The 15,066-nt window shown below is 42.0% G+C and overlaps 1 protein-coding gene across 1 annotated transcript in view; it reads right to left on the reverse strand.

The window, feature by feature from the left end:
• The window catches only part of STYXL2 (serine/threonine/tyrosine interacting like 2), a 35,894-nt gene extending 22,859 nt beyond the window's left edge, over positions 1-13,035 (reverse strand). The window contains exons 1-2 of the mRNA XM_008978261.6: positions 12,916-13,035; positions 12,151-12,276 (exon numbers count right to left, since the gene is read on the reverse strand). Of these exons, the coding sequence (XP_008976509.2) occupies positions 12,151-12,260 (110 nt within the window). The 5' untranslated portion in view covers positions 12,261-12,276; positions 12,916-13,035. The remainder of the gene's footprint in view (positions 1-12,150; positions 12,277-12,915) is intronic.
• Between the last annotated feature and the right edge of the window lie 2,031 nt (positions 13,036-15,066).

Consider the following 15,066-nt stretch of genomic DNA (forward strand, 5'->3'; position numbering starts at 1 on the left):
GAGCTGCCATATAAGAAGTCCGACTACCCCCAGAACACCAAGCTAGAAAGGCCACTGGTCAACAGTCCCTGCTGAGCTCCCAGCCAACAGCCAACCATGTGAATGATCCTCTTAGAAATGGACCTTGCAGCCCATCAGGCCACTCCAGCTGATGCCATATGAAACAGAAAAACTGCCCGGTCAAGTCCTGTCCAAATTCCTGACTCACAAAAAGGGGAGCAAAATGAAATTATTGTCCTTAGTCATTAAGTTTTGGGGTAATTTGTTAAGCACCAATAGATAACAGGAATAGTGCTATTCCAAGGGCTAAGAAGCAAGTTTTAAGCAAATGCTTAGGCACTCTTCTCCTCAATAGTGATACACAACCTATAAATATCAGTGACTGAGGCAAATATGTTACAGATGGGAAGCAACAACAAAATAATGCCAATATGGTAGAGCAAACCTTGCCTCTATAACAGACCTGGTGGACATTCTGAGCTCCAAGGGTTCAGGACAGCTAGTTTTCATATAACAATATTTCATAAAACTAGAATCAAAGCCCCAGATTTTATATAAATGTGAGCAGTCATATTTTCCATTTCAACAATATTTATTAAGGGAGTTTTATTATTTTATTTTTCAGTAATTAATACTATTTATACTCCTATTAACAAAACATTAATCATTTTATTTATTAAGGGTCAGTATTATGTAAAATGAGGTTTGGGGCAAAACCAAACCAAACAGATCCATGTTGAGAATTATTGTATTACTGTAGGGATTACAAGGGCTTCTTCCTTGCACAGCACCACATTTCTCCTACTTGGTCAGTTTTCTTTGTTCCTTTGTGTCCCAAAGAGGCTTTCTCACATCTCTAATCAGTATTCCAAGCAACTGACACAGACTGAAAATAGACACAGGAGGCGCCCTTACCTGTCAGGTGTGCAGAAAGGCCTTGCAAGGAACTCAGCAGGTGGGACTGCCAGGATCCTGGCCTGGGATTATCCATCCGGGAGCACTCCATCCTGCCACTTTCCCTAAACAACGTTGACTTTAAATTGTGAGGATTTGGTTTTAAGTAACAAATACTGAGAATCAAGAATCTGTCCTAAATATACCTACACTCTGAGGCTGTGGGTTTGATAGGGGAGAATTTGAAAAGAGAAATCACTGTGAAACATCTTTCCTTCTTATGGGCGGTAAAGATTGAAGTTCGGCTAATGAGTCAGCAAACCTGAGAAATCATACGTGAAGAGCCTACCCGGTATACTCTTGAGAAGCTGGCAGCTTTGTAATTGAGAAAAGAGGGGGGATGAAGAACAGATTTCCTCCTCAGCCCCACGATGTTTCTGTCTTTGGCTGCTGATGCTAAAATGTGAGCAACATTAAACTCTGTTCCGTATTACCCAGTGTGGAATGTACAATGTAGATTACAAATGCTTTTACGAGTCAGCCACCATGAGGGGGAGATGTAAACCTAATAGTCATAAAACTGTTTGCCACAGACACGGTTTATTAAGTCTAATAAAGAAAGGTGTGGGGGCAAGACCTAAAACGGACGCTTGTTTTCCACAGAGAAGGAGGACTGCAGAAATAGAAAAGAGGAAGGAGGGAGAGACCTGAACAACTGGCCCTGTTTATATTTGCAAGGTCAGTGAGATGGCAGCCCTAGAGGTTTTGATTTATGACTATGTCTGTGTCCCAACTGGCATACCTGAGATGGAGTGAGATGACACTCACACCCTGATTAGAAAGCAGTGAGGGCTGGCTGTTCAAGAAAGACAGGCAGGGAAAAAAAGGACCTAGGATCGATACATACCTCATCATAGGATCAGGAAGCAGCTGCTAAAAAGCCTTGAGGCTGAATTGAAAGAGGAACAATAAAGGGGAGTTTGATGGACTTCCTAACCAAAAGCAGGAGAGTGGTGCAGCTTGCTTTAGACCTGCGTTTTTCAAAATTGCAGACTGACCAATCCATGTATCATAAAATCAATTCAGTGGGTTGTGTTCAGCATCTGGGACAGAAAGTAAAAAAGGAAACAGAAAAAAAGGAAGGAAGGAAGGAAAGAAAGAAGGAAGGGAGGGAGGGAAGGAAGGCAAAGAGGAAGAAAGGGAGGGAAGGAGGAGGGGAAAGAAAGGGAATAGCACCACCCATTGTAAGGATAAGTGTAGTTTTGTGAACTTTTAAAAATTTACGTATACGTGTATATATCTCTGAGTTGAGATGCAAATGGCATTGTCATAGTGCAGATTATAGTCAGCAAAGTTTGAAAGCCATTGCTTTAAACTAGTTGCCTGCCTTCCAGACACGGAATGTAGTGGAATTGGGGTCCTTCAGCCCAGACTTTCCTATAGCTGATCACTTCCTGTCAAGGAGTCCCTTGGAAGTGAAATGGAGGTAGAGGCCCAGGAGGAGGTGTCTTTCTTGATTTGGCTTTTGCAAAAAAGGACAAGGTTTCTGAGCTCTAAGTGTTCAGTGACTTCAGAGAAAATGACTGCACACAGGCAAAGTTCAGGTTCTAAGGAAGAAGAGAAGTCAGTAAACGAAAGAAAATAGATTTTTAGCAAGCTGCTTCCAACAGGCTTAGTGAAAGAGCCGACGCGGAGAAATTTTCACCAAAAAAGAAATGTAAAGGAGAAAGGATGGACGGGAGGAGCCATTTCCCAAAGAAACGTAACGAAAACACAGAGAAATTACACTTCATGCCCCTGTCTCCTACCACACCCACCACAGATGCTTGCTCGTCACAGGAAGGGAAAGGAGAGCACAGTTAAAGAAATTCACTGAAGGTCAAGGGAAACAGTGTCACCGTGACAGGAAGCCTGATCGAGCCTTACCAAGCAGTTCTACAAAACTGCGAAGTCTTGAAAAGTTCAGATCTAAAAGCCAAAGCAAGAAATGGATTTTGACTTGGAAAGATATAAAGTCAAGTAGAAAAACATTCTTCAAATCAGGAACAAGAGAATGATAAGAATGCCTTTGCTCCTTTAGTTGGAAAGGAAGAGAAAACTGATGATAATAGCTAAGAAGGAAGAGAAGGGGGGTGGGGGGGGGCGGGCAGAGGTTGGTTTGCATTACAAGCGCACTTCTTTTTTTTTTTTCAAGACAGAGTCTGGCTCTGTCCCCCAGGCTGGAGTGCAGTGGCCCAATCTCGGCTCACTGCAAGCTCCGCCTCCCGATTCATGACATTCACCTGCCTCAGCCTCCTGAGCAGCTGGGATTACAGGTGCCCACCACCACGCCAGGCTAATTTTTCTATTTTTAGTAGAGACGGGGTTTCACCGTGTTAGCCAGGATGGTCTCGATCTCCTGACCTTGTGATCCGCCCACCTCGGCCTCCCAAAGGGCTGGGGTTACAGGCGTGAGCCACCGCGCCCGGCTGTGCACTTACTTCTTAGGCTGTATTTATTTAGGTGACTGGGAAGGCCTGACGGAGACTATAGGTAAGGGAGAAGTCCCCACCAAGCTCCCCCACTGACAGGGGGTTTTAAATTTCAGTGTCAACTCATGAATCACTTAGGGAAATTTGACTAGCTGTGAGATGGATGAATCTCTAACCGCCCATTTTCTTCCAGAGAGTGACTCATAGTGGCTAGGTTTGAATTTAAGGTGTTTGAAGTTAGTGCCTAACTCAGGCAAAAATGAAGATTTGATACCCCATCCATTGTCTACACCCTTTTCTCAGATTCTTAATTCACCCTAGGATGAGATTTACAGATAAGACTTGAAATGTTAAGACTCTCTGCCAGGACAGCAAGCAGGGTACATCCCTGCTAATTTTGGCTGGCTGCTAGTGGCTGTTTGGATCACTGGGTGAAGTTTTGCAAGGCTCTGTTCTAGTTCCACAGGAAAGAGTAAAATTCTGTTTCCTAGAGGCTGGATATAGGGCTGTAGTGAGTTGAACGGTGCCCTCCAAAATGGCATGTCTTCCAAAACCTGGGAATGTAATCTTTTTTGGAAAAAGGATCATTGCAGGAGTAATTAAGTTAAAGCTTTTGAGGTGAGATAACCCTAAATTAGGATGGACTCTAAAGCCAGTGGCAAGTGTCCTTATAAGAGAAGAGAAGACAGAGCAGAAGGCCTTTTGAAGGAGTGGCAGAGATTGGAATTATGCTGCCACAATGCAAGAAACGCCCGTAGCCAACAGAAATGAGCAAGAGACGAGGAAGGAGTCTTCCCTAGAGTCTTTGGAGGCTGTGTGGCTCTGTCACCACCTTGATTTCAGACTTCTGGCTTCCAATATGTGAGAAAATAAATTTCTCTTGTTTTTAAGCTGCCTAGTTTGTAGTAATTTGCTGTGCCAGCCCTAGGAAACTAGTACAAGGACTAAGAGTCCAGTGGTGAGGTATTTGCTGACTTGGTGCGTAATTTAACTTAAAGACTTAAAATTTAACTTAAAGACTCAAACCTTTATCTGAAGTCATAAAACCAGAAGGATGGAACTTCAGGCACTTATCAAGTACAAGGAGGACTGTTCAGGACGGGGACAAATATCAGTAAGTGATACTCTGCTTCTTAGAATACAGGATTTGCTCATGGCAGAATTAGAGAAGCATGATGTCTTAATCAGTGTGTGTGGGACTCTGGCTAAATAAAAATTCCTTGACATGATGAGTTACTGAAAAAATTTTGTTGTCAGATATCTTTTTCTGGAAGGAAAAGGTATGAGAACCACCATTTATCAAATACATAGTATACCTTTTTATATGTTGTATTATTTATTCTCTACTCCTGGGTAAAACTGGTATTCCGATTTTTTTGATTAAGTAATTTAAGCAAGCTTTCAAGGGTTTATAAGTAGGAGGGCAGGTCTGACCTCAATTTTGGTCTCCACTACACCACTTAATTTCTTTCCACAGTATCATACTGCCTCCTAAAAGAGGGTTTTATTTATCTTTTATATATATATATATATATATTTTAAAAACAGCTTTATTATTGATATACGAACCGCACAAATTTAAAATATACAACAAGATTTGATATATGTATACATCCGTGAAGCCATCACTGCAACCAAGATCACATCATCCCTTGTGCCCCTTTTTAAGCCCTCCCTCTCACCCCCTCCCTGCCCTATGCCTCCCAGGCAACCATTAAACTGCTTTCTGTCACTATAGAGATGTGTTTGCATTTTCTAGAATTTTATATAAATGGAATAATATAGTATGTACCCTTTTTTGTCTGACTTTCAAGCAGTGTAATTATTTTGAGATTCATCCATGTTGTTGTATGAATCAATAGTTCATTTCTTTTCATTGCTGTATAGTATTCCTATGTGTAAATGTGATGCAATGTGTTTATCCATTCACTCGTCATCGGACATCTAGGGTGTTTTTAGGTTTTTGGCTATTACAAATAAACCTGCTATGAACATTCATGTCCCAGTCTTTGCATAGACATAGGCTTTTTTTTTTTTTTTTGAGATGGACTGTCACTCTGTTGCCTAGGCTGAAGTGCAGTGGTGCAATCTTGGTTCACTGCAACCTCCACCTCTACGGTTCAAGTGATTCTTTTGCCTCAGCCTAAGTAGCTGGGCTTACAGGTGCCCACCACCACACCCAGCTAATTTTTGTATTTTTAGTTAAGATGGGGTTCCACTCTGTTGGAAAGGCTGGTCTCAAACTCCTGACCTCAGGTGATCCACTTGCCTCAGCCTCCCAAAATGCTGGGATTATAGACATGAGCCACTGTGCCCTGCAGACATGGGCCTTCATTTCTCTTGAGTATATACCTAGGAGTAGAATGATGGGATCATGTAGATATAGGTGTGCATGTTTAGGTAGATGTATGTTTAATTTTATAAGAAACTGAAAAACTGTAAAATGGACTATTTTACATTCCCACCAGCAGTATATAAGATTGTCCCAAGTGCTCTACATTTTCCACCAACATTTGGTATGGTCAATCTTTTTAATTTCAGATATTTTAATAGTAATGTAACGGTAACTCATTGTGGTTTTGATTTGTGTGTCCCTAATGATTAAGGATTTTGAGCATCTTTTCATGTGCTTATTTGCCATCCACATATCATTTTTGGTGAATATGTATTCAAATCATTTGTCCGCTTTTTAATTGAGTTGTTTGTTTCCTTATTAGTAGGTTACGGGAGTTTTAAAAAATATATTCTAGACAGAAGTTCTTTATCAGATATGTAATTTGAAAATATTTTCTCCAAGTCTATAGGTTCTGTTTTCATTTTTTAAAAAGCACTGTAGACTCATTCATCTGAACTGGTTTAGGTGTGGTTCTGTGAAGTAAAGTGGGATTGATTGGATGATAGCTCCAAAGCCTGTGCAAGTGTAATAGTTTAGAGTTCAGATTTTATGAGGCCATTGTGGGAAGAGATAGCCTATGAAGTGTCACCACATGTTTGCCTTCCTTGAGGATTTCTGAAAAGGGCTAGATGATTTGGGATAAGTTTCTAGAAATCAATTGCTGAGTAGTATACACAAACCAAGAAGTGCATTAAAACCAACAGGATTCTGCAGCAGTCACTGCAAATCCAGAGAACATTTGCTCTGAAAAGGCTAAGGACTGAATGCCTTTGCTTCAGTGCTTTTGTCTTGTGGTAGGCTAAGGTGATGTAAAATTGTGAAGCCAGCAGAATTAATCTTCCCTGCCTCCTATTTCCCCTTTTGGTGACTCCCTTCACCCCTGCCCGTTTGTGTCATATTTGTTATTTGCCTTCCTCAGTCAACAATCTGAGAAGCTCAATCACCCCAAAGTGATAGGCAGTTAATAAAATACGTATTTCCTAGGGCAATTCTATGGTTTGTCCTCACCAAAACTCATGTTGAGGCTTGGTCTCCAATGGGGTGGCATTGGAAGGTAGTGTCTTAAGAGGTGATTAGGTTGTTAAGAGAGAGGAATGCTTTTCTCATGGGAATGAGTTCTTGCTCTTGGGGGACTGGATTAGTTACCATGAGAGGGGGTTGTTATAAAGTGAGGCTGCCTCTTGCATTTGGTCTCTTTTGCACATGCCTGCTCTCCTCTTTTACAGGCACTCATGCTATGTGATGCCATCTGCCATGCTTTGAGGCAGCATGAGGCCCTTGCCAAATGTGGCCACTTGATCTCGGACTTTCCAGCCTCCAGAGCTATGAGCCAAATAAACCTCTATTCTTTGTACATTACCCAGTCTCAGGTATTCTGTTATAGCAACAGAAAAGAGACCAAGACCGGCAGTTTTTAAAATAAATATATATGCCAGACTTTATTTATCTAGCCTACTGCTAATTGGACAGTTCATCATGTTGTTTATACATCCTATATCCTTAATGACTATTAGTTGCTAAACATTATAGTATTTATCTTCTGGTGCACATATGTAGTTGTTTTTGTTAAGTATTTATGAAGAGTGAGCCTGCTGGGTCAGAGGACAACCATATGTTTAGCTTTAGTAGACACTGCAAAATAGTTCCAAATGGTTGTACTAATTTACACTCTCACCAGCAATGAATGGGAGTTTTGATTGCTTCACATCTTCATTAATATTTGCTATTGTTGGTCTTTAGTTTGAGATATTCTGGTGAGTATGTAGTAGTATTGAATTGTGATTTTAATTTGAATCCCTGTTTTTAAATTTTTTAATTGATCTCTACCTTTATTCTTCTATGTTCAGATAACATGTTCTGTATTATTTCAATCACTAAACATTGGTTGATATATGTATGGCCCAGTATATGATCTATTTTGGCAAATGCTCCATGTGTACATGGTAAGAATGTGTATCCTGTACTTGTTGGGTGCATGTTCTATAAATGCTCATTAGGTTAATTTTATTTATTGTTTTATCCAAATATTCTTGATAATTTTTTGATATTCTTATTAAAAATTATTCTTTTGATTTTTTTATTTTATCAGTTGCTGAGATAGTTTTTAAAAATATACATACAGTTGAGGGAGATTGTGGCTTTTAATTTTTCATTCAGTTCTGTCAGTTTTTTGCCTTATATATTTTGAGGCTGTGTTATTAAACATAGAAATTGAAAATTATTTTATCTTTCTGGTAAATTGAACCTTTGATCATTATGAAATGTCTCTTTTTGTCTCTTTGTATCTAGTAATGATTACTTCAAAATCTGCTTCACTGGCTTGCTTTTGCTTACTTTACAATATCACCTTGGTACTTCTCTGATGGAGTGATGAAGTTTATGTTGCCTCCCCTTGAAACTTCATGGACATTTGTGTCAGCAGAGTACAGCAGAAGTGGTGCTATGTAACTCCTGAGGCTAGCTCATGAAAATTAATACACATCTATCTTATTCTCTTGGATGCAACTCTTGGAATTTAGCTACCATGCTTAGAGAAAGCCCAAAGTAGCCCACATGGAGGGACTATCTTAGGTATTCTGGCCAAAAACCCAGGTAAATTTCAACATAAACTGCCAAACGTGAAGATGCCTCTGTGAGTCACCCTCAGCCTTAAGGCATCCCCAGTCTTCAAATCTCTCTAGCTGAGGCCTTGGACATCATGGAGCAAAGACAGGCTAACCCCACTGTGCCTCATCCAGGCTCCTGATTATGAACATAATAAAATGGTATTTTATGCCACTAAAATTTGAAGTTATGAGCAGTAGTAACTGAAACAGTGTAGTATAAATTTTTTATTCTTCATTAACTTTTGTATATCCTTATTTTATTTTTTGAGACAGGGCCTCACTTTCTCACCCAGGCTGGAATGCAGTGGCATGGTCATAGCTCACTGCAGCCTTGAATTCCTGGGCTCAAGCAATCCTGTTGCCTCAGCTTCCTGAGTAGCTGAGGCTACAGGCATATGCAACCATGCCTGGCTAATTTTTAAAAAAAAGTTTGGGCCGGGTGTGGTGGCTCACATCTGTAATCCCAGCACTTTGAGAGCTGAGGCAGAGGGATCACAAGGTCAAGAGATCGAGACAATGCTGACCAACATGGTGAAACCCCGTCTCTACTAAAAATACAAAAATTAGCTGGGTGGAGTAGCGTGCACCTGTAGTCCCAGCTACTCTGGAGGCTGAGGCAGGAAACTCACTTGAACCCTGGAGGCAGAGGTTGCAGTGAGCCAAGATCACGCCACTGCACTCCAGCCTGGCGACAGAGTGAGACTCCGTCTCAAAAAAAAAAAAAAAAAAAAAAAAAAAAGTCTGTAGAGACAGGGCCTCACTATGTTGCCTAGTCTTGTCTGAAACTCGGGGCCTCAAGCAATCATCCTACCTCAGCCTCCAAAAGTGCTAGAATTACAGGCATGAGCTACCATGACAAACCTATATCATTATTTTTAAGGTGTGTCTCTTGTAAACAGCATGTAGCCTTTTTAAAAAAATTGAGTTTGACCATCTTTGTCTTTTAATTGGAGTATTTATTCTATTTACATTTAATGTAGTTATTTATATATTTGAGCTTAAATCTACCATCCTACTGTTTTCTTATTATTCTTTTTCTTTCTTTTTTTTTTAACCTATAGTTTCTTGTGGAGAAAGTTGTTCTTTTTCTGTATTCTTTTTCTCTACTTTCTTTTCTCCTTTTGGATTGATTATATTTTATTATTTTATCCACCCTTCATGAGCTTGTTAGCTATACACTCCATTGCAAAACTTTCTGACAATTACACTACAAATTACAACATACATCTTGGACTCCCCACCCAAATTTACAGTTTCAGATAACCTCCCAAGATAACTATCATTAAACGGAGACAAAAAGGCAAATGAATGAATCAGGATTGAAAACTATATCTAGGAAAGAACTTTGAGTGTGGTTAGTAACACATGGAGTTGTCTAATCTACATAGATCATAAACCTATTGAGTTTTTGAAAGGGTCGTATTTTCAAAGAAACCAGGAACTTCCAAAAGCTTTTGTGTGGCATAAACCTTAAAACAGCCCCAGAGCCACCAAATTTTCATAAACAGGACACAGTCTGCAAAAGCTATACAGCCTTCAAGGAGGACATGTCTTCGACAAGGCTATGGAGGATAATGGACAAGCAAGACAGCTAGGAGGGCAGAGCTAGAGGTCAAAGAGAACAACAGACAAGGGTATTTCTCTCAGAGAGACAAATCAAGGTCGAATCTAGGAGGACTCCTCACATCCTGGGTCAACATGTTCATTAAATATATGACAGCAGTATTTCCTCTTCCTCTTTTTATAAAATGGTAGCTGTTTTTGGCAGTTATCCTGATCCGACCATAATGTGTTGCATTCAGGCCTGAGGGACAGAATGCACACCCATTGGAGAACCTAGCCTGGAACTACATATGCAGCAGTTGGTAAGTGGGATTTTGAATTGCCTCACTTAGGAGGCCGTAAATATGTTCTATAGGTGGGGAAAAAAAAGGTAACATGGATTGACTGACTAGAGGAGTACACTGTGGCTGAGACTGCTATTATCGACACACTGATTTCCTCTTTTTCTTGGGCTCATGGGCCTTATTTCCCATCCTTCTTTGCAAGAAAGCATGACCTTGCTGAGTTCTAGACGATAGAATATGAGTGAAAATGAAGTGGCCATTTTCACATCTGGACCATAAAACCTCCTGGGAAATTCTCCATGCTTGTCTCCATTTTATGTTGATACTGATGAGCATTGTGACTTTAGAAGCCATGCTTTAAAGTGGTGAACCTTCAAGACAGAAGGAGTCTTAGTTCTTGAATCACTGCTCAGGTACCTGTTTTGGAACTTATTTGAGGAAGAAAGAAATGTCCTTTAGATATAATAGCTAACATTACTCTTAGCAATACACGAAACTGTCGCCTATCCCAACCACACACGAAGCGACCTCTGCCTTATTCGGGGGTATACAAGAGAGGAGGACCTATGTTGAATCTCTCAATCCTGAGAGTTTTCCTAAGTGGGACCATAATGCTGAATTTTCTTTTCTTTTTTTTTGAGATGGAGTCTCGCTCTGTCGCCCAGGCTGAAGTTCAGTGGCGCGATCTCGGCTCACTGAAACCTCTGCCTCCTGGGTTCAAGTGATTCTCCTGCTTCAGCCTCCTGAGTAGCTGAGATTACAGGCACCTACCACCACACCTGGCTAAGTTTTGTATTTTTAGTAGAGATGGGGTTTCACTATATTGGCCAGGCTGGGCTCGATCTCCTGACCTCGTGATCCTCCCACCTCGGCCTCCCAACATAATGCTGAATTTTAAAGGAGAAGTCTCTAAGCTCCATTTGGGTGAAGTGCCCTGGCCCATGAGTGCTGAGCACCTGCCCTCATTCCTGTCTTACTCCACTGGGGAAGCCTTTTGACACAGGAAGCAGGAGCCAGCAAGATCCCAAGAGCATCAAAGAAAAGTGAAATCAAGCAGAGTGATAAATTCTTAGAGGGGAAGTTAATTTCAGCTGTTTTAGTTAGGCGTTTCCAACTAAAGGCTCAATCACTTCAGTTATTCTTCACACCAATTTGGTGACAGAGATGTGATTAAAAGTCAGGTCTCCTGTTATGATTTATGACAGAAGAAAATGGACAGGCACACACAGTATTGTTTTAGCAGGCAATTAAGCACGACATTTCTTTAATGTCTTGTGGTTTGTCTTAAAATGTTATGCACATTTTTTTCATTCTACATGATAACATAACGTCGATGATTTTAATGTAAAAGAAAGTTTCAAATTACTTGTGGTAAAAAAGAGGACTCTCCAGGAAGATGCCTCATGCCCCTTGGCATCTTGCCACTTGCCCCAGGCATGCACATGTCCCAGTTTAAAAGACACAGCTTGATTATGGATAAAAAATTATTTTAGTGCTAGGGAATGCTTCCATGGGCTTCTCCTCTCCTCATCCCTTTTCTTATAGTCTACGGCCTGTCATCCCCATATCCAGCCCCAGTCCTACTGAATCAAGCAGGGCCAAATTCCTACTCATCCTCTGAGGTTCGGGTCCATCATCATCTCTTCCAGCCAAGCCTCCTATGACCTTCCAAGTCCAGTTGTTCCCTTCCCTATTGTCTAGTCCACCACATACTAGATCCTGGTCATATTAATATCTAGCACACACCTGCCACATTGCAATCAGTCTATTTGCATATTTACCTCCTCCAGAAAGTAGGACACATACAAGTACTCAATAATATTTGTTAAATGAGTGAACCGAGGTGATGGCTGCAGGCTCCCTGGAGCTAATGGCCCAACCTGTCCCCTGCCCCTCCCAGCTGGGGCTGTGAGGGTGGGAGATAAGTGGTCACTTACTGGCTAGGGGAGGGGCTTCGGAGGTAGTGGGCCTGCACCGCCCTCAGGTTGGCTTCGTCCTCCTCGCTTGGGACTACCTGCTCCTCCTCTGTGTCCTTTCTGGTCGCCATGACAACCTGCCAACCTCTGAAAGTTTGGCAAGAAAAAGGCAGTTAGGGAATTAGGTTCCTGAGGTTTTGTTGGGGGAGAAGGTGTGTTGGTGATGTCACCTCAGTGGAACTAGGACTAGGAAGGTCCCGGTGGGCAAACGACCAGCAAGGAAAACCCAGTCAGACCTGGCCCAGCCACTGTTACTGGGACACCAAGAAGTGCACCCCGCCATATTAGGACCCCACCTTGAAGTGACAATATTGAAGTGCCAGTGTGGCTCCTTCCACAGATGTCAGCAAGGGAGCAGGCAGAGGAGCCAGCAGGTTACCTGATCTCAGCTCAAAAAGTTGAAGAACAATGACTTCCCTGGACCAGCAAGATTTTTCAGTTGAAATTATAGGGTGTGCATACACACGCGCCCCTCACCTATGCCCATGCGCACCCCTTTGTCTCTGCTGGGGAAGACACAGCTGGCCTCCGGTGACTCTAACCAAGGCCACAGGAGGTAGGGCCTTTGGCTCAGGCGTCATCCTGGAGCCTATTAAAGGACATGAAGTATACCAGCAGCTGGTCCCAGCCATCATGGCTGTGCCCTGACACTCAGGGCAAAGCCGCTGCCCCTTGTATTGTAAGTCCTGGGCTCACCAGGATTGACAAGGGGAGAAGCACACTCACCTCTAACCTGCGTGGATGTTCCCCACCAAGGGCTGAGGGACCCAGATGAAATGACTGAAGCTGAAGCTCCGGTCAGTGAGACAGGAACCAGCCACCTCCTTCTTCAGGGCTTCTTCTCCTAGGGGCAGGACAGCTGTTAACAGGAAACCTTAGCCACCCTCTAAATTTAGCCTCTGGCCCCATAGGCTGGCAGATTTCTGGGAGGAAGGAATGCAGGCTCTGGACCCAGGCCCCAAAGCAATCCTCACTTAACTCTTTCCCTCCTGGCTGATTCTCCAGACACTGACATTTAGCAGCAGAATTGGAAGACGTTTGTGCTTGGTAGATGGAGAAACTAAAGAACAGCTTTTCTCTGGGTTCTCTCTTCAGACCCTCTTGCCTGGGACAGCCTATTCAAAGTTCTTCCAGAAGAGAGTCTAAATCCAAAGATATAGAAGAATAAACAAACTTACCACAGCTGCATGTCAACTAGAGAGGCCTAAAAAAAGGACCAGATATATAGAATGGAAAGGGTACTCAACAGATAGATATTGGGAGAGCACTGTGGTACAATTAAAGAGTAGTCATTGCTTGTGACCAGGATTACATTTCTTTTTCTTTTTTTTTAGACAGGGTCTCACTCTGTTGCCCTGGTGAAAGTGCAGTGGTGCCATCACAGCTCACTGCAGCCTCAACCTCTCAGGGTCAGGTGATCCTCCCACCTCAGCCTCCTGAGTAGCTGGGAGTACAGGCACATGCCACCACACCCAGATAATTTTTAAATTTTTTGTAGAGATGGGGTCTCACTATGTTGCCCAGGCTGGTCTCGAGCTCCTGGGCTGAAGTGATCCATTCACCTCGGCCCCCCAAAGTGCTGGGATTACAGGTGTGAGCCACCGTGCCCTGCCTGCATTTCTTTCAATAGACATGTCTCTGGATGGTCAACTGGACAGTTGTGCTCACCCTCCACGTTTCCTCCCCTCTACTCACACCCCAAGGTGATAATGGATTGGCAACCTTGGGTGACTTAAGAATTCCGTGAGCTTCATAAATGTCAAATAAGCTGTCTTACCCTACTACCCCCTCTACCATCACAATGATCAAAGCAAAGCCAAATAGCCCACACCTCTCATCCCACACATACCATAGTCATCCTTTCATCCATTTATCCATCCATCTATTTACCCACTTAAAATATTCATTGATTACCTACTACATATGGCACTGTACTTGACCAAAGTTGGTAAAACACACAGCTTAAAGTTGTCTTTCTTCCTAGTTAGGTGGAATGATGCCTGGTATATAGTATTATTAGAAATGGCTGAATGAATGAGCTCACTGTTTATTAGGAGGAATGAGACACAGACCAAAAATAACTCAAGCATAAGAGAGAATGTAGTTAGTGTCCTAAAAGAAATCCAGAGTGCTGTGTGAGTTCAAAGGTGAGAAAGAGCCCTTCTGACTGAAGAAATCAGGAAAGACTTCATAGAAGCAGTGGTGATATATGAGCTGACTTCTAAAGGACAAGTAAGATTATAATAGCAGATATAGTAGGGGAAGAGAATTACCGAGGGGGTGGCATCAATAAAGTTTTGGGGGTAAGGAAGTATGAGTTCTGGGGATGAAAATATGTCTAACTTGGTCAGAGCATAAATGATGTATTCTGGAAGGTAGACCGTGTTTGAGAACAAATGCTAGAATACCTTAAAAGCCAATTTGTTAGGTTCTGCAGAGTCAGTGATAGGACCCAAGCAGACAAGTAATATCATCAGGGCTGTGTGTTAGGAAGACTAATTTGGCAAAGATATTATAAAATGTTGGGGCTGAACAATTATTACATATAATAACAGAATTAACAAGGTGCCTGAGTGAAATGTAATAAACAGAAAACAACAAATTTTGTATGTCAACCAAACCTAGCAGTCAAAAGGATTGATAACAATAAGTCATGTAGGATACTATGAATTCATAACACAAAGAAATGCTAGGGGAAATATTTGCAATGCTTATCACATCCAAAAGTTCCTTTCCCTAATATACAAAGAGCTGCTAGAAGTCAACAAGCTAAAGATCAACAACTCAATAGAAATATGGCCAAACGGCTGGACGTGGTGGCTCATGCCTGTAATCCCAGCACTTTGGGAGACTGAGGCAGGAGTGCTTGAGCCCAGG

The sequence above is a fragment of the Pan paniscus genome, chromosome 1, assembly GCF_029289425.2.
Source record: "Pan paniscus chromosome 1, NHGRI_mPanPan1-v2.0_pri, whole genome shotgun sequence".
NCBI lineage: Eukaryota > Metazoa > Chordata > Mammalia > Primates > Hominidae > Pan > Pan paniscus.